This window comes from Colossoma macropomum, unplaced genomic scaffold (genome assembly GCF_904425465.1).
Source record: "Colossoma macropomum unplaced genomic scaffold, Colossoma_macropomum, whole genome shotgun sequence".
NCBI classification, from domain to species: Eukaryota; Metazoa; Chordata; class Actinopteri; order Characiformes; family Serrasalmidae; genus Colossoma; species Colossoma macropomum.
This window is the reverse complement of record NW_023494802.1, coordinates 16,607,281-16,625,497: the sequence shown is the minus strand read 5'-3', so window position 1 is coordinate 16,625,497 and position 18,217 is coordinate 16,607,281. Positions and strand designations below refer to the sequence as shown.

The 18,217-nt window shown below is 41.5% G+C and overlaps 1 protein-coding gene across 5 annotated transcripts in view; it reads left to right on the top strand.

Moving 5' to 3' along the window:
* The first annotated feature begins 901 nt into the window (after window positions 1–901).
* Window positions 902–18,217, top strand: part of rgs19 (regulator of G protein signaling 19) — an 84,728-nt gene continuing 67,412 nt past the window's right edge. For 2 of the 5 annotated variants that reach the window (XM_036591403.1, XM_036591402.1), the window contains exon 1: window positions 902–1,055. In XM_036591403.1, the coding sequence (XP_036447296.1) occupies window positions 999–1,055 (57 nt within the window). In that variant the 5' untranslated portion in view covers window positions 902–998. Of the gene's footprint in view, window positions 1,056–17,044; window positions 17,344–18,217 lie in introns of those variants that run through there. The other 3 variants (XM_036591407.1, XM_036591405.1, XM_036591404.1) reach the window with 2 other exon arrangements.

Genomic DNA, 18,217 nt, shown 5'->3' with positions numbered 1-18,217 from the left:
TTTGCCCCTACACTGAAGCAGAGAGCTTTACTGACACCAAGTGGCAGTTACAACAGTCTCCCGGTTCTGTGTGGGCTATAGGGGTGAATAATTACCTCTCACTGGCTTTCAGATCATCAACCAAATCCGGATTGATTTGGACAACATCTAAAAGCCACCTGAACAAACTGGAAAAAATTAGGCTTTACATATTGGCTTATATTTCAGGAAACCAGGCAGAGGAGGGTTAGGGCTTATTCTGATGTTAAGTGTTTTTTTTTTTTGTTTGTTTTTTTGTAAAGACATATAGAGAGATTTTACAACGTTTATTTGAAACTTCAAATACATTTCAGAGCATCATTGTGCTCTTTTGTTATTCTTGGTGTTTGGCGCCTCTTGCTGGTGGAGGTGGGGATTTATGTCCAGATGAGAAACTCACATTCACACCAACTACACTCAGTATCAAATACCCTGTGCAAAGCAACACTGAGACTAATATTAAATGAAATTACACAACAGGAGAGACGTTATTATGTCATATCTAATAAGGTGTCTAGCACATGCAAGAACTGGGCCTACTGTGTTCATTATTTGGGGGAATATTTCCCCTCGACTCGGTTGTTGGGCTTCTATATCTGGTTTTGGTGACAGAACTAGCCTATTACAATGTTTAAGTCGTGTAACAAGGACCACAGTTCATCCACAGCTGACATGATTTGGTGTATCGCTTCAAAAAACAACCGCAAAGTGATTTATTCGTGACTCAGTGCGAAGAAAGCGTCACCTAAGCAAAAGGTAAGTTGGGTAAACCCCTCTCTGCGGCGAGGAGCTCCGCTGGAAATGACAATTACCGAGGAAGTACTTCGTCAATCGCCCGAGTAGAACTGTCTAAGTTAGCGCATGCGCAGTTCGTCCTTAGCCTGCCTCCGTAAGGGTGTCGATTCTGAAGCTGGGAACATTGGAGGAAAAAAAAAGAGATACCGTATTTATAAACCCAAAAACAGCAAAAAAAGAAACGGATGTGCTTCAGAAAACGAAACGGCTACCGGCCTCCAGACCATTTTCATGCCAAAATTGTAAGTATGGCCATCGGCGGCGCTTTGAAAGAAAAAAAAGAAAAGCAGAAACCTTTCAGTTTTTGCCCGTGGATGGTGGGTTTTTCGGGCTTTCCCGTGTCGAAAAAAGGTTCGTGATTCCTCAAGAACGGCTCGTCCTCGGCGAACCCGGCTCTCCTCTTTTTTTAGCACTCGACACGAGAGCCTCGTCCGAATCAGCCGCTTTATTTCTGGGGGGGGAGAAGGCGAACGTTTGCGGCGGGCTGTGCAAACTAGTGCGCTTATTCCGCCAAACTGAGAGAGAGAGAAGGGTCTACTATCGCTGTAACCCCCTCCTCCTCCTCCTCCACCTCGTGTGTGTGTGTTAGCGCTTATTTTGGTTTCGCAGACCGGGATATGTGGCTCGGGAGGCGGACGTTAGTTGGCACCGTGTCCCTGGTGTGGGTCGTAAGTCTACCGCCGTTTCGAAACCGCAGCCAGGGTTCATTTGTTCGTGTTGTTCGCTGGGTCGTGAGCGGCTCCGTCTTTCCGCGAGAGCCGCCTGTGGTTTCTCGGTGCAGGGGGAGAGGAACCGGGCTGCCGTGCTCTCTTGCCGCGGACGGTTCCTGCAGGAGGGAGAGCGCGGAAGGAGGAGTGCAGGCAGCCGGCGTGTCACGGGTACAGCGGGGGTCTGTTCAGGGCCAGTTTTCGAAAGAAACGAGTCTGTGCGTCCGCGAATTTCTCGATCGAGGGGGGGGGTTGGGGGTTGTGGGGGGGGGGTCTTTTGAAGTAGCGCGTGCTGTTTCGGATGCTGTGGTTGTCATTCAGAAGACACATCCTGTTCACGAAGGGGAGCTGAGGGTCTTTTTTAGCTTTACTCCCCTCCGGTTTCTCACGCAAGTGTACAGATTTTACTGCGGGGGGCGGGTGGGTGTAGGTGGTGGTGGTGGTGGTGGGGGGGGCTTCAAGTCAAACCTCTAGGAAGTGGGGGCGGAAAAAAAAACAGGTTTCATTTCTCGCCGGCGATGTTTTTTTTTTTTTCCTCTCGACATTTTTTGTCACTGTTTTGATCCGTTTACGGTTCGTGATTCTGTCTTTCTCTTCTTTTCTCACCGCCTCGAAAGACTCAGCCTCTTCTCTCTCTCCGTCTCTCTCCGTCTCTCTCTGTCTCTCTCTCTCTCTCTCTCCGTCTCTCCCTCCGGCTCCGGTGTAGTAAAAGCGCGTTCGCGATGCACGCGCGAGACCTTTCGGGTGAATGAATCGTGCGCGCGCGTACTCGCCGCGCTGGGGGAGGAGGAGGAGGAAGGGGGCGGGGCTCGGCAGAGTCGCGTGCTCCGAAGGCGTTCGCGCGTGGCAGCGCACAGGGCGCGCGCTTTTGGAACCCTTTGGGGAGGGGCGGGCTCTGCGCTTCTTTCACTTTTAAGATGTTTGCAGACGTTTGTGATGAAGATGAAGAGAAATCGCATCTTCCTGTGTGGTTATTTAAGCTTATAGTAAACAGGAGCTATTAGAATATTCAGCAGTGACTGACTGAAATATAGGAACATTCAGCAGCGACTGACTGTAATATAGGAATATTCAACAGTGACTGACTGAAATATAGGAATATTCAGCAGAGACTGACTGAAATATAGGAATATTCAGCAGCGACTGACTGAAATATAGGAATATTCAGCAGCGACTGACTGAAATATAGGAATATTCAGCAGAGACTGACTGAAATATAGGAAGATTCAGCAGCGACTGACTGAAATACAGGAATATTCAACAGTGACTGACTGAAATATAGGAAGATTCAGCAGCGACTGACTGAAATCCAGGAATATTCAACAGTGACTGACTGAAATATAGGAATATTCAACAGTGACTGACTGAAATATAGGAAGATTCAACAGTGACTGACTGAAATCCAGAAATATTCAGTAGCGACTGACTGAAATCCAGGAATATTCAGTAGCGACTGACTGAAATATAGGAATATTCAGCAGTGACTGACTGAAATATAGGAATATTCAGCAGTGACTGACTGAAAGATTTGAACATTCAGCAGAGACTGACTGAAATATAGGAATATTCAGCAGTGACTGACTGAAATATAGGAATATTCAGCAGTGACTGACTGAAAGATTTGAACATTCAGCAGAGACTGACTGAAATATAGGAAGATTCAGCAGTGACTGACTGTAATATAGGAATATTCAGCAGAGACTGACTGAAATATAGGAATATTCAACAGAGACTGACTGAAATATAGGAATATTCAGCAGCGACTGACTGTAATATAGGGATATTCAGCAGTGACTGACTGAAATATAGGAAGATTCAGCAGCGACTGTAATATAGGGATATTCAGCAGAGACTGACTGAAATATTGGAATATACAACAGTGACTGACTGAAATATAGGAATATTCAGCAGTGACTGACTGAAATATAGGAATATTCAACAGTGACTGACTGAAATATAGGAAGATTCAGCAGTGACTGACTGAAATCCAGGAATATTCAGTAGCGACTGACTGAAATATAGGGATATTCAGCAGTGACTGACTGAAATATAGGAATATTCAGCAGAGACTGACTGAAATATAGGAATATTCAGCAGAGACTGACTGTAATATAGGGATATTCAACAGTGACTGACTGAAATATTTGAACATTCAGCAGAGACTGACTGAAATATAGGAATATTCAGCAGCGACTGACTGTAATATAGGTATATTCAGCAGTGACTGACTGAAATATAGGAATATTCAACAGAGACTGACTGAAATATAGGAATATTCTACAGTGACTGACTGAAATATAGGAATATTCAGCAGCGACTGACTGAAATCCAGGAATATTCAGCAGCGACTGACTGTAATATAGGGATATTCAGCAGTGACTGACTGAAATATAAGAATATTCAGCAGAGACTGACTGAAATCTAGCAACATTCAGCAGTGACTGACTGAAATATAAGAATATTCAGCAGAGACTGACTGAAATCTAGCAACATTCAGCAGTGACTGACTGAAATATAGAAATGTGGGCACATTCAACAGTGACTGACTGAAATATAGGAATATTCAGCAGCGACTGACTGAAATCTAGCAACATTCAGCAGTGACTGACTGAAATATAGAAATGTGGGCACATTCAACAGCGACTGACTGAAATGACTGAAATATAGTAATATTTAAAAGCAACAGACCAAAATAACTGTAATATAGGAATATACAACAGCAACTGGCTGAAATATAGGAACATGCAACAGTGTCTGACTGAAATAACTGAAATATGGGAATTTAAACAGCAGACTTCCATGTAATACAGTATTGTTTAATAGCAGCTGACTGAAATGTACAAACATTCAACAGCAACTGACTGAAATATAGGAATATTCAACGGCTCGAAGTTTATATCATGTTATATATCATGGTTTATATCTGTGCTGTCTTTAGCCTGTTAGATTTAGCACTTTCTCATGTGGGATCAGAATCTGATTTAAAGCGGTTTCTGTCTCAAAGTCTTTGGCACAGCAGGCCTAATATTGGCATTGTTAATGATTTTGGATGTCTTTATTCTGAATGCGGCAACAGAAGTGCTTAGTATGTAACAAAGATATGTGTTTTGCTGCTTTAGGAAAGTTTCTGTCTGTCCTTACCAACCGTCCTGTTGTCTGTTCATGCAGTAAACCTTTTTACAGTAGTGTATGACCCGTATCCCCAAGGACTAGCATTGCTACTGTTTTCTCAAATTAAACCAAGGTGTTTCTAGCTTGTTGGCCTGCAGTGGTGTTCTGGTAAAGTTTTGATCGTTGGTGATTTTAACAGTTATTTACATACTTGTAGGAAGTGAGTCATTAAAGCGTAAGGGTGTAACAGTTTCCATACAGTATCGAAAAAAATTCGAAACTGTTTTGTTTCTAGCTTGTTGGCCTGCAGTGGTGTTCTGGTAAAGTTTTGATCGTTGGTGATTTTAACAGTTATTTACATACTTGTAGGAAGTGAGTCATTAAAGCGTAAGGGTGTAACAGTTTCCATACAGTATCGAAAAAAATTCGAAACTGTTTTTTTTTAAATATTCCGTGCACGTAACCGCCTCTTTCAAGAGTCTCTTGTTTGCCATCTTTTGTCGAAGCCACTGTTAATTATCAAAACTAGGCATCTGGGTGCCTCTTATCAGTATCGTGGGGGTGGCTTGTGCTGTGCAAGCATGTATGCTCAGATGACTGCGCTATTTTTTTTTTTGTTTGAAGTAACTTCTAAATTCTAGGTGTTGTGCTTTTTGGGGTTTACTTTGTTAGAGTGCCGGTTTATCAGACAGTGAAAAAGTTCAGATTGAGAGCTTTTCTTGTTTATCTGATCCAAACCAAACTGTGTAGTATGTAATTAGAACTCATCAAGACATTTGTTTGGCATAAAGTATTAAAGATTAAATCAATTCTTCACCTCAGAATTAAAACTCATATAGAAACTGAGAATAGATGTGTTTTCACAACCCTGTTGGAAAGCAGTCATAAGAGTAACAGTAAAAAAAAAAAGTTTGATGAAGGTAAATGTTTAGTTTAAAATCAAATAAAAGTGATTTATAACCAATGTTTATATGAGGCCCGAGTATTATATGTGTTCCTGAGCTCATCGTAGTGTAAATTCAATTGAAACTAATCTAAACAAATCTAAACACAAGGGATCATATGCACAGTTGTATGCAAATGTTTGGGTGCCCCTGGTGAAATCAGTGTTTCCTCTGCAGCGGTGACAGGCCCAGCCCCACATTTTATATTTTATTTTTTCCATTATGTCAAAAAAATAGAATTTGTGCACAGAAATTAGCAGGAAAGTGCCGTATTTAAGTTTGCTCTCTGTAGAGGATGTTATTTTCATCTCTTTTTACTTGGCAAACCAACAAAACATGTCATTTGACCAGGGATATTCAAACTTTTGCATAGAACTACACATGTACAAGAGCAGTCCGGTGAAATATACAGTATCTGGAGCTGGAGAAACACCTTTTTTATAAGCAGTAACATTTACAGTTAGAGTATCTCGCTCTCTCTCTCTCTCCTCTGTTTTATGGATTACTCAACAGGAGTTCCTGAATGAACAAAACTGGAGAAAATAGAAAAGCAATGTGACCGGTCCCTGGAGCAGAGTGCTGAATAAATGATTCCTTTATTCAGGCCCTTCAGGGTTGAGCAGGGTTCACAAGGGGTTATTCTGTCTCTCAGTAGACTATCAGACCTGGGTCGAAATACACTCTGTGTGTAGCTGCAATGCGAAATTCTGATACCATTTACCTTTTTTTAACATGAAGTATTTAAGCAGCAGTTTCAATGTGCGTCTAAGGCATTAATTAGGCATGAGACCAAATCCAAACATAAAAGCTTGACTTTAACAACTAAAGTCACAGCAGATTTTTCAAGCTTTTGCTGAAGTGTTTTACCTCGTGAAGCAGAATAAAGCTGCTAAACACCGCCTTTCTGCACGCAAGTAACACACGAGGCCTTACTGAGAATGTTGTGTTTTTGCAGCATCTGGCTGTTGAATATATAATTTATGTAGTGTTGAGGTCGAGGCACAAAATGCTGGGAGAGCACAAAATGTTGGGCCTAGTTTATGTTAATGAACCATCCATATGTTTTCTCGGGGCTCCAATAGAGGCTCTTGTGTGGATATTTTGCCGTCTAAGAAAATCAGGCCTAATTCGTTTAAGAGAGAAAAGTATCTTCCCCCCCTCCCCCTCCCAGGGGTTTCCACAAGATTTTGGGGTCTGTCTGTGGGAATTTGTGCCCATTCAGTCAAAAGCACAGTTGTGAGGTCAGGCACTGATGTTGGACGAGAAGGGCTGGCTTGCAGTCGACGTTCCAATTAATCCCAAAGGTGCTCAGTGGGGTTGAGGTCAGGCCTCTCCACACCAAGCTTATCCAACCATGTCTTTATGGAGCTCGCTTTGTGCACTGGGGCTCATTCATGCTGGAGAACAGGGAAGGTCCTTCCCTAAACTGCTGCAACAGTCTATAATTGTCTAAAACATTTTTGTGTGCTGTAGCATAGGGCTGGGCGATATGGCCAAAAACGTTATCACGATAAAAAAATTATATTAGTCAATATCGATACATATAGCGATAAATGTCAAATCATTATTTCTTTCGGCTGGTTTTTGCTCCTGAGTGGTTAATTACTGTTTTAAACTATCCTGTATGGTCAGAACGCGACAAACACTCGCCAAACAGTGGAACATTTCACCAATCTGTCATGGGACAGTGGGAGAAGGTTTCTGGTCAGCTGCTTTTACCAACTGGAAAAGCACAACCGCAGTTTTTGTAATGGTCATAATTTAAGAAAGAAAACAGATCATTTTAGCTGTCTGGTGACGAGCGCTCGGCTATCTGGTTACAAGCGCTGAACTGTTTAGTTTCTCAACAACGTCAGCTTAATACGAACAGCAAACATTATCTGGCTCGGTACGTCAGTGATGGATCACACCGCCTTACTGCCGTCACTCCCACCACATCCATGTCAGAGCTTATCACAGTGATCAAACACCAGCTAGCACACTATTGTAGTAGTTTGAGGAGTGTAAGAACCGCAGCAGACAAACTGAGTCCTGAGTCCCCAGGCATGTAGAAAAACTCGGAAGTGCGCCCTCTCGTGGCGACAGCAGAGTCGTGTCGCTTTCCTTGCAGTAGAAAACACCAGGGCTGTCGCTGGAACGTGGAAGTGTGAGAATGCTCTATTATATCAAACATTTATCGAACATTTCTTATATTTCTATTTAGGAAAGTTATATCGCGATTATTATCGTTATCGTTGTACCGCCCAGCCCTAACATTGCCCTCCACTAGAACTAAGGGGCCTAGAACAAAAACAGCCCCAGACCATTGATCCTCCTCCACCCAGCCTTAGTGTTGGCACAGTGCATTCCAGTTTGTGGCGTTCCTCTGGCATCCTCCAAACCCAGATACATCCATCTGACTGCCAGATAGTGAAGTGTGATTCATCACTCCAGAGAACACGTTTCCGCTGCTCCAGAGTCCGGTGGCGCTGTGCTTTACACCACTCCAGCCGACACTTGGCATTGCACAGTGTGATCTTAGGCTTGTGTGCAGCTGCTCGGCCATGGAAACCCATTCCATGAAGCTCCTGGCGCACAGTTCTTGTGCTGATGCTGCTTCTAGAGGCAGTTTTGAACTCTGTAGTGAGTGATGCAACAGAGGTTAGGTCAACTAGTGCTTGGTGCTTCAGCACTCAACGACCCTGCTTTGTGAGTTTGTGTGGTCTACCACATTGTGGCTGAGCTGTTAAAACATCTATTTCACAATAATAGCACTTACAGTTGACCGGGCAAACTGGCAGAGCAGAAATTTCACAAGCTAGCTTGTAGCAAAAGTGGTATTCTGTGGCAGTGCCATGTTTAAAGTCACTGAGCTGCTCAGTATGACCCTCTACTGCCAGTGTTTGTCTATGGAGATTGCATGGCTATGTGCTTGATTTTACACACTTGTTAGCAATAATGAGTGTGGCTGAAACAACTCGGTAATTGAGTGATGTAACAGAGGATAGGCCATTTTAACACGCTACATGCTTTAGCACTTGGGAGCCCTGCTCTGTGTGGTCTCCTGGATGCTTCCATTTCACAGTAGTAGCACTTACAGTTGGCCAGGGCAGATCTAGCCGGACAGAAATTTCACAGACTGACTTGTGGCAAAGGTCACAACGATGACAGTGCCATGTACAGCCCATTCTACTACTAATGTTTCTCTATGCATATTGCATGGCTGTCTGCTTGATTTTGTACACCTGTTCACAGTGGATGTGACAAACACTTGAACTCAATAATTAGGAGGAGTGTCCAGATACTTTTGGCCCTAGAGTGTTTATCTGCCAAACCTCAGATTTTGTTTCAGTTTCATATGAGCTAAACCACCTAAACCTGAATAGTTATGAACTTCTTTATATGAGCAGCATCCCAAACCATGAGACAGGAGCACTTCTCCATAGACGGCCATTCCAGCACCGAAAACAATAGATAATTGATTAGTCAAAATAGTGTTATTTAAATTAGCTAATTTCTCTCTTTTCAACTTCACACTTTCCCGCACTTGACCACAAATAGGGATTATGCCTTAGTCTTTTGGCAGAGGTAGGAAAATATCCCAGATGTGAACCAACGTATCACGAAGAATTTGTCTTGCCTGCTTCGTTAGAACTCTACTCGATTTGTTCTGGGGCTTCTGCCCGGCCGTGTACTATTTTATCTAGAGATAGTGCTTACATGCTTACACAGGTGCTTACATCTGCTGCTTTCGTTGCCAGTATGGAACGTGAATCAGATGCACAGGGTTTAATGATTAAATTGTTGCCCGTTGGCCTCATGTCAGATCATGTGTCACTATAAATGATGCCAAAAAAGCAGCTTCTCCACTGAAATCCATTCAAAGGTGGCAGTGAGTTTCATTTAACTGACACAAAACAACACTTAACAGGTTCTCATTCCATAAATCCCATCAGCTCTTTACTGAGGCTCATGCGAACGTGACGAAATGTTTTTTGAGAAAAAATGCTGCTTCATTTATACAGAGCAGGATGCTGAATGTCAGGTTACCATTATATGACAAAATCAGCTCGTTGCTGTTCTCGTCTCTTCATGTTAGAGACAAGTTCTAGAGCCGTGAGATCAGTCTCTATAATTTAGCTTCCTTTGATGTAAAGCAGCAACCTTTGAAATAAGTAGGTTAATCTGTTGCTTCCACTTCCTCTGGACACTTTTCAGGAAGTAAACGGACATACAGTGCATTGCAGCCAGCCTCTGAATGTTCAAGCTAGTCATAAAAGTAAGGTGAAGCCAATGAAGAGAGTGTTTCGCTCGACAGTGCCACTTTAAGGATGTTCTGTCTAGTCAGGGTGTCTGTGGCATTTGTGCAGTTTAGTGAATCAGATAAGAATGTCACTTTTGAAAAGCCACTTTTGCAACAGCTGAAGCAATGACAAATGTCAGTAACTGTCACACTATATGGCCAAATGTATGTGGACGCACTAATTACTGAGTTCAGGTGTTTCAGCCACACTTAGTATTGCTTACAAGTGTGTAAAATCAAGCACAAGGCCATGAAATCTCCGTAGACAAACACTGGCAGTAGAATGTGTCATACTGAAGAGCTCAGTGACTGTAAACATGGCGTTATGCCACCTTTGCCGCAAGCCAGTTTGTGAAATTTCTGCTCTGCTAGGTTTGCCCCGGTCAACTGTAAGTGCTGTTATTGTGTAATGGAAGTTTTAACGGCTCAGCCATGAAGTGGTAGACCATGCAAGCTCACAGAGCAGGGCTGCCAACTGCTGAAGCATGTAGCGCTAAAATTGGCCTAACCTCTGTTGAATCACTCACTACAGAGTTCAAAACTGCTTCTGAAAGCGACACCAGCACAAGAACTGTGCGTCAGACGCTTCTTGAAAAGGGTTTCCGTGGCTGAGCAGCTGCACACAAGCCTAAGATCACCGTGCGCAGTGCCAAGTGTTGGCGGGAGTGATGTAAAGCGCCGCCACTGGACTCTAGAGCAGCGGAAACGTGTTCTCTGGAGTGATGAATCACGCTTCAGTCTGCTGAATGAATCTGGGCAGATACCAGGAGGACACTATGGCTGTGTTTAGACTGCAGGCAAATTCTCAAATCAGATGTTTTGAGTCGACTGTCTGCACTGTTGTTTGCAAGAGATCAGATTCGTGTGTCCGAACATCACCAGCCTATCTGTTTGGGTTGTGGTGGTAATGATGTAGGTATCAGTAACTATGTAGCTACACTGATGACGCGGATTTCAAACACGCCCTCCAAACTCTTCAAAATTCCCTGGCACAGGTATGTATCTTTGGCCCTCTTTATGAATCCCAGCACTTCCGTCACACTGGATTTGACATCGTCATTGTTCGTCATGTTGCAAAAGATGCAAAGAACACTTTAAAGTCTGATTTGAGCGACCAGAGCGTCCAGACTGAGAAGCATCTGTAAAAATCTGATTGGAATCGCATTTCAAACTACCTTCAAATATGGTTGGGATCCAGTTTGCAAAAATTGGATTTCATGTGTTTTTTTTGCTGTCTAGGCTATTAAACTTCAATCTGGATACAATCTAGATATGCCAAAATCAGATTTGGGCTGGCAGTGTGAACATAGCCTACCTACTGGAATGCATAGTGCCAACAGTGAAGTTTGGTAGAGGAGGGATAATGGTCTAAGGCTGTTTTTCAGGGTTTGGGCTGGGCTCCTTAGTTCCAGTGAAGGGTGATGTTAATGCTACAGCATACAAAGACATTTTAGACAATTATATGCTTCCAAGTTTGTTGCAGTGGTTTAGGTAGCAGCATGACAGCATGAGCCCCTGTGCTCAAAGTGAGCTCCATAAAGACATAGTTTGACTAGTTTAGTGTGGAGGAACTCCAGTGGCCTGCACAGAGCCCTGACCTCAACCCTGAATGAATTGGAACGTTCATTGCGGGCCAGGCCTTCTTGTCCAACATCAGTGTTTGACCTCACAAATGCTCTTTTGACTGAATGTGCAGCGCTTGTGTACCAGTTCTAATTTAATGGTAAATTTGACTGTTCATTTTCTCTCATGAAGAGGTGTTTTGGTGGGTTACTCCAATACTTTTGTATATTCTGAATATTTTTGGTTATTTTACCGGATTCAGCTTGCTCGGAGGAAGGCCAGCGCATCAGTTATGCAGTTAATTAGAGTCACTTCTTTTTTGGGGCACCCAGGAGCAGCTCTCAGACACAGTAGTATCTCTTAGCACATCAGATAAGCATGAAACATGATGATGCAAGATTAACTATTTCAGTCAGGAATCTGCGCTACATTCATGTACGCAGGCCAGAGACTAAACAGGATGTAAACAGTCTTGGTTAAAATATCTGCAATGGAGTGTTATGAAGCAATATATTTTATATAACATATAAAAGTTGAAACATGAACTAATGCTGCAGTTGCACTAACCGAAGTATCGTCTAAGCCACATAAAGTCTATTTAATTATATATGCATTCAAATTTTCAAACATTGCTAGCTTCTTTGTGCAGTGGTCTTTACTTCCTCTCATGTTTTTTGTTGAAAAGTATGTCCCTTTAGCAGAGGTCTGCAGACCACCATAAGGCCCGACAGCTCAAGCCCTCTGCTGACAACCATTTGACTTCTGGTCAAACAGGATGTTCCAGTTTTACATGCATTTCATTGTGAGTTAAAGCTAAATATACTCTATTTATCATAGACCTGAGTTAAAATTGGAAGAGCTAACAGCAGTTCTGCAGGATTCAGCTCAGTAGTGGCAGCTGTGGAGGGTTGCTTGATTAGCACGGAACATCTGAGAGCGTTAGATGTCACAGATTACAGTAAATAGGGTTTAGATTTCGATGAGACTGTGGGAGCGTAGTTGTGTGGTCACATACAAGCAGTTGGCATAGGACTACATTTGTAATGCTGTAATAGACAGATTTAGGTTGGAGTGGAGCTCAAACTAACACATTCTGTTTTTTTGAAAAGTAATTTTTAAAGTATTTGAGCAAGATTTATACTTTTTCTTTATTCAAACAACCAGGTAGCTGTTATATTACAACTAGATTTTGAAAAAAAAAATATTGAATAGCTTTTTTGCTGACTAATACTGCGACTGTGATTTTAAATTATAGTTATTTTCTATATGTTAAGGTCCAGGGCTTTTTTTGTCCAAGAACACCAGCAAATCCATTTTTTCTGGTTTGAGGGTTAAATGCTGAATGTACTGTACCAGACTGTCAGTTTAGTTGTGGTTGTGTTGTGATATACACAGCATGGCTGCTTGGTTGCTTCTTATTTTTGTGACTTATCCACAGGCAGTTTACAAGCTCCATGTTATTTGGTTAAATTTTCCACCTACAGATCTTAGATTTGTCTCTTGTTTTCTTTTTGAGGTCCACTCATAACGTTAATGTGCCAGAAACAAAATTAATTTGCCTACGTCAAAATATGTGCAGAATTAATTTTTACATGACCATTTTCCAACCTCTATTTATCCCTTAGAATGAGCAGACTGTTTTTTGTTAATATGCCAGATGTACTGTAAAACATTGAAGACCTGATGTAATGTTGCTGATCTCTGTTCTGATTGGCTGCCCTGTATTGTGCCTCATTCAAAGAGCTCATATATATATATATATATATATATATATATATATATATATATATATATATATATATATATATATGTGTGTGTGTGTGTGTGTGTGTAAATAAGTTTGTTCTCATGACAATCTGCACCATCTTTGCTACAGATGAAAATGTAAACTTTTTTTCCAGCGCCTCTCATTTGTGAATAAATAAATGGAAAGCAGCATTAGTACAAGCATTACAGCTTATAGGTGGGGTTAATTGTAACAGACTGAGGCAGCTGCTTGTAACAGTAGCTTAAATGTCTGGTAAATCAATGGCAAACAGTTTATATATATATATATATATATATATATATATGTGTGTGTGAATATATATATATATATATATATATATCTGTGTATATATATATATATATATATATATATAAAAACTAATACTTACTGCAGTGATGAGAATGATTCACCACCCAAATAATACCTGCTTTGTGGTGGTCCTGTGGGGGAGTATATACATACACACACACACACACACACACACACACACACACACACACACATACATACATACATAGATACATACATATATAGATACATATATGTATCTCTTTAATGCTAATCCAGGTAGATGTCGTCCCAAATTCCTGCATCAGCATCGACAGATAAGCACAAGAAACATACTGAGAAAAATCTGCCCAATAGCTGTAAAAATTGGCAGATGACGTTGCTATGGAAACACAAGATGATGACCAAAAGCACGTTCTACTTGAACCTGCTTAACTACATTAAATATCCATGTTACTTTTTAATGTTACCCTGTGTTTGCGCCCTGCTCTCCCCCTATAGGGTGAATACATGGGACAGTTAACTCGATAGTCACTCTTAACTATGAATAACTACAATATACTATTAGAGGATATTAATCATCTAGACCCTAAGAATCATATGTGGCCTCACACCTAGGCCCAATCCCATTTCTTCTCTTTACCCCTACCCTTTGTTTTCGAGTGTCACCCTAACCTCTTGGAAGTTACAAGGGGTAGTGGTTGAAATCTTGCCCTACGAAATGGGACAAAAAAAAAATAAAACACTGCTTCAATAACAGCTACTAGCGCTGCTCTGTAGGCGACCCGGCCCGTCTTCAGTGAAAGCAGAGAAGGGAAAAGTTCAGCTCCTCACTGCTGGGCTTTAGTTACATTTAGGGCATCATAGGCCTTCAAAGAGGGGGTATAAGGCAATTATTTATTATCACTCACCGAAGCTGAAATCAGCTATTGACTAGCTTCTTGTTCATATTTTTCCATTCCACCTTAAATGGTGTAGCAGTTACATTCTGGCGCTTCAGGCGTCAGAACTGCTGGACTATTTAAGGTGGAACGGGAAAGTTAGCTAGCTAGCTACCAAGATTTTCGCATACTGGTAGCGATTTTTTATGCCTGTTATGAAGAAAATGACCATAATACATTGAAACAACATTAAACTAAGAAAATATAGTGGTTATCATAATTTTTTAATGGAGAAAATTCTCACATTTGTGGGTTTCTTTGGTCTCTTGTTCAGCCATCTTGCCGGTTTTTCTTTTTGTTTCTCATAACTCTCTGTTTGGAGTCTCTAAAAACGTTTGGAGGGTCATCTAGCTCTAACACTTTGCCCCACCCCTCTATCTCAACAAAAATCAGGACACCCTACCCCTAGACGTGAACACGCAAAAGAGAGGGTTAAGGGCTAAGTGGTAGGGGCGAGGGGTTAAATAGGATTGGGCCTTAAATTCCTCACTCCTAATTACATAACTTGCACGTCAGTTTTATAGTAGTTACCAAATCTTTTCTTAAGAAGAATAACAGATATAAGCCTGTGGTTTAAGGGGTTAATGACGATGCCAGTCAGATATCTGTTTACAGCATCTGTCAGTCTTTGCGGTTGTGAAGATATTTATGCCTTTTTTTTGTCCTCCTTTATTAGCATCCCACGTTAAACATATCTGAAGCGGCTTCTGCGAACAAAGGAAAGGAAATGTGAGTGGGCCCTCACGTTACACCCTGCTTTCTCAGTTTGTAAATGTTTTGTGGGTATGGATTGCACGATTGCAGAGCTGTAGTTCTTTTTTTTTGGCCCGCGTTCTTTGGTCTGAAGGAGGCAGTTGAAGTGCGAGTCACTGAGAGATTAACCCTGTGTCGCTGTAAGAAAAAAAAAAAAAGACCCTAAAGAGGAAGCATGAGTCACGCATGTCATTCTGTGGTCATATCTCTCTCTCTCTCCTCCATCCTTTCACCCCGTTTTTAGCCACCATACCTTTGTAGTGAAATCCTGTCACTTGAAATCTGTCTGTAACTGCGGATGTTAGCAGTTCCACCGCAGTGTCGATCAACATTTAACCTCATTAAACTCAAAGAATGCTTTGGCAGGTCGTGACTACACAGAGGCTTGTGCAAAAGTTTGGGTGCCCCTGGTCAAACTACATGTTTTGTTGATTTTCTAAGTGTAAATAAGTGAATGCATCCTTTACAGAGAGCACAGTTCTGCACATTTTAATGCATGATTAATATTGATTTGCTTAATTTTAACATACTGGACGAAATAAATCATAGCTTGTGCATTTTGTGTTTTATTTTTTCTGATATGTTAAACTCAGCAATTAAATATTTTAATAGCAATTAAAGAAATTATGCACTAAAATCTGCAGAAAAAAGCAATATATAGGTTCCCTGTAGAGGATTTGTTTAATTATTTATGTAATTCGATGGGGGTATCCAAACACATACAACTGTACCTTACTTTATATTATAAAACGGATAGTTCTGGTCCTAAAATCTGATTGGCTGAGCCACATTCGAAGCCGTTGTAAAATCCACGACATACCACGGCTCTGACCGCCTCACAGCAACTGAACTCTATCACTGCGCCACGTCTCGAAAAACCCTTCTGCTGTTAATGGATTAATCTTTGACTCTAACGCTGATCGCATGGAGCACTGAGTGTACTGATTAAGTAAGAACCCAGTTTTGAGGGGCTGACAACATATTTTCTTATCTAGAACTAGGCTGGTCAGCTAGCCGACAGGCTAAAAGATAGCAAACACGCTAAAGAACTCCAACATTAATATCACAGGCTTGTATTAAAGTACTTACGATATGATTCACTGGAAAACGGCAATATAAAAGTCTACAGAATGTCACCTGAATGTCTTACACACTTCAAATGTCCATGTTTCAGTCAGAAGTAGCCTCAAACCCAGGCTGAGTCCCAAACGGCTCCGTACTCCCTAGCTAAATAGTGAGCTGTGCAACATTAAGTTTAGAAATTCTAGCTTCTGCTGCCAAATAGTGCCCTGCCTGTCGAATGTGAATGTGGATGAATCCCAAATGACCATTTTTTAGTGATATTTTGCCTCCTGCAGGAGTCAGTATTTAAATTCCTATGTAGTGCACTATGTAGGGAGCAGGGAGCCATTTGAGATTCAGCCCCAGCGTGAGAAAAGTGGCGTCGTCAGACTGGCAGAAGACTCGAGGTGGTAATTTGGTGACCAAAAAGTACTTATAAACTGAAAGTATTTGCATTAAACAGTGCTGTGTTACATATGATTGGTTGTTCTGATAAGGACTCTTATTGTGAAGGCAGGGCTAGTTTTCGCTGGGAGGATGTGTGTGTACATCAGGAAGAACTGAGAGGCAGTCGAGAGCTGAGGGCTGAGAGAGTGAGACATGAGCTGAGTAGTGAGTGAGCTGTTAGAGAAGACTGTGCTCATGCATGGCGTGGCTGTGGCCTTCAACAGCTGGATAGTAAAGCACCACCACTCGATCGAAAGCTGTATCTCTTTTAATAGTGGTGAACGCTACGATATGGTAACTGAATAATGCAGTTTAGTGGGTTCATTTGAAGCCAGTCTGTCACGAGGCCAGTTACCGATCATTCCCTTTGTCTTCATAGATCCACATGCGGCCATGTTTTGGCCTTTGCTGTCTCGGTTTTTCCACAGAACATCTTCAGCAACTTCCCCTTCTTCTCCCTTCTTCTCTCGTCTGTTGCCCGTTTCCTCTTTTCGTGCCGAGCTCCCCTTCCTCCTCTCTTCTTCGGCCTGCTAAAGGAGAAGTAGGAGATCTTGGCCATGCCAGACACAGTTGTGCCTTTAGATCATAATCCATTCAGAGAACACGTTCTTCAGCCGGGGCTATCTAGCACTACAGCTACATTTTCACCTAGACCTGGGACAACGTGAGTACAGCTGAATTCAGCGTGTTTTGTTTCTTAGATACGACTTTCTGAGATCTAAAAGGTTATTTAAGACCGTTCTTTGATTGAGTTTGTTCCAGCGTGGTGTACTAAACCGAAGTCAGATCATTGGGTCGTGGTTGTACCTGTTGATTTACATCCTAAAATAAGTGGATTATTATTATTATTTTTCATTCATTTTTGGTTTGGAGATCTTTTAGGCAGCATTTTGTCAGTCCCTCTTGTGTGAAAGCATGTGGAGGCCAAATTAGTGAAGTGTTACTTTCACAAAGCACTGTTGCTGGTTTGTTGGATCTGTTTGGTTTGTAAGGTTTTTTGAGGTCCTGTTTAAAGGTTAGAGGTTAGATGTGATTTTGTTTGAAGAACTACCTACAGAATTTTGTGTGTTGAAGATTATCTGGCCGTAATAGAGTAAACTGTTCACTACAGACTGCCCAAAATTCTGTTTCATAAGAGCAACAGCCATCGATTTGGTTCAAAAACACTAGATCTACCCTTTAGCTGGATTAAAGCCCAACGATTGGCTGATAATATTCAGTGTTGGCAACGTGTGGATTGATCTGTATCGGTATCAATATTGAAAGTTCTTATTGAAATTTTGAGTTTTTGCTTGGATTCAAACTCACAACCTACTTAAAGCCAATCAAAAGCCCTGTTAGAGTTACCAGGAGTTTAAATATATCACAGTCTTACAGGATGAACAGGTAAATTTGTTCACAAAATATGTTTAAGTCATGATTAGAATAACAAAATAATGTAAAATGTTTTCAAGCCTTATTGTATTGATTGATTACAACATTCTATAACATGACAGAACTATTTTTGAGAGATAAAAATAATAAAAATAAGAAATCAT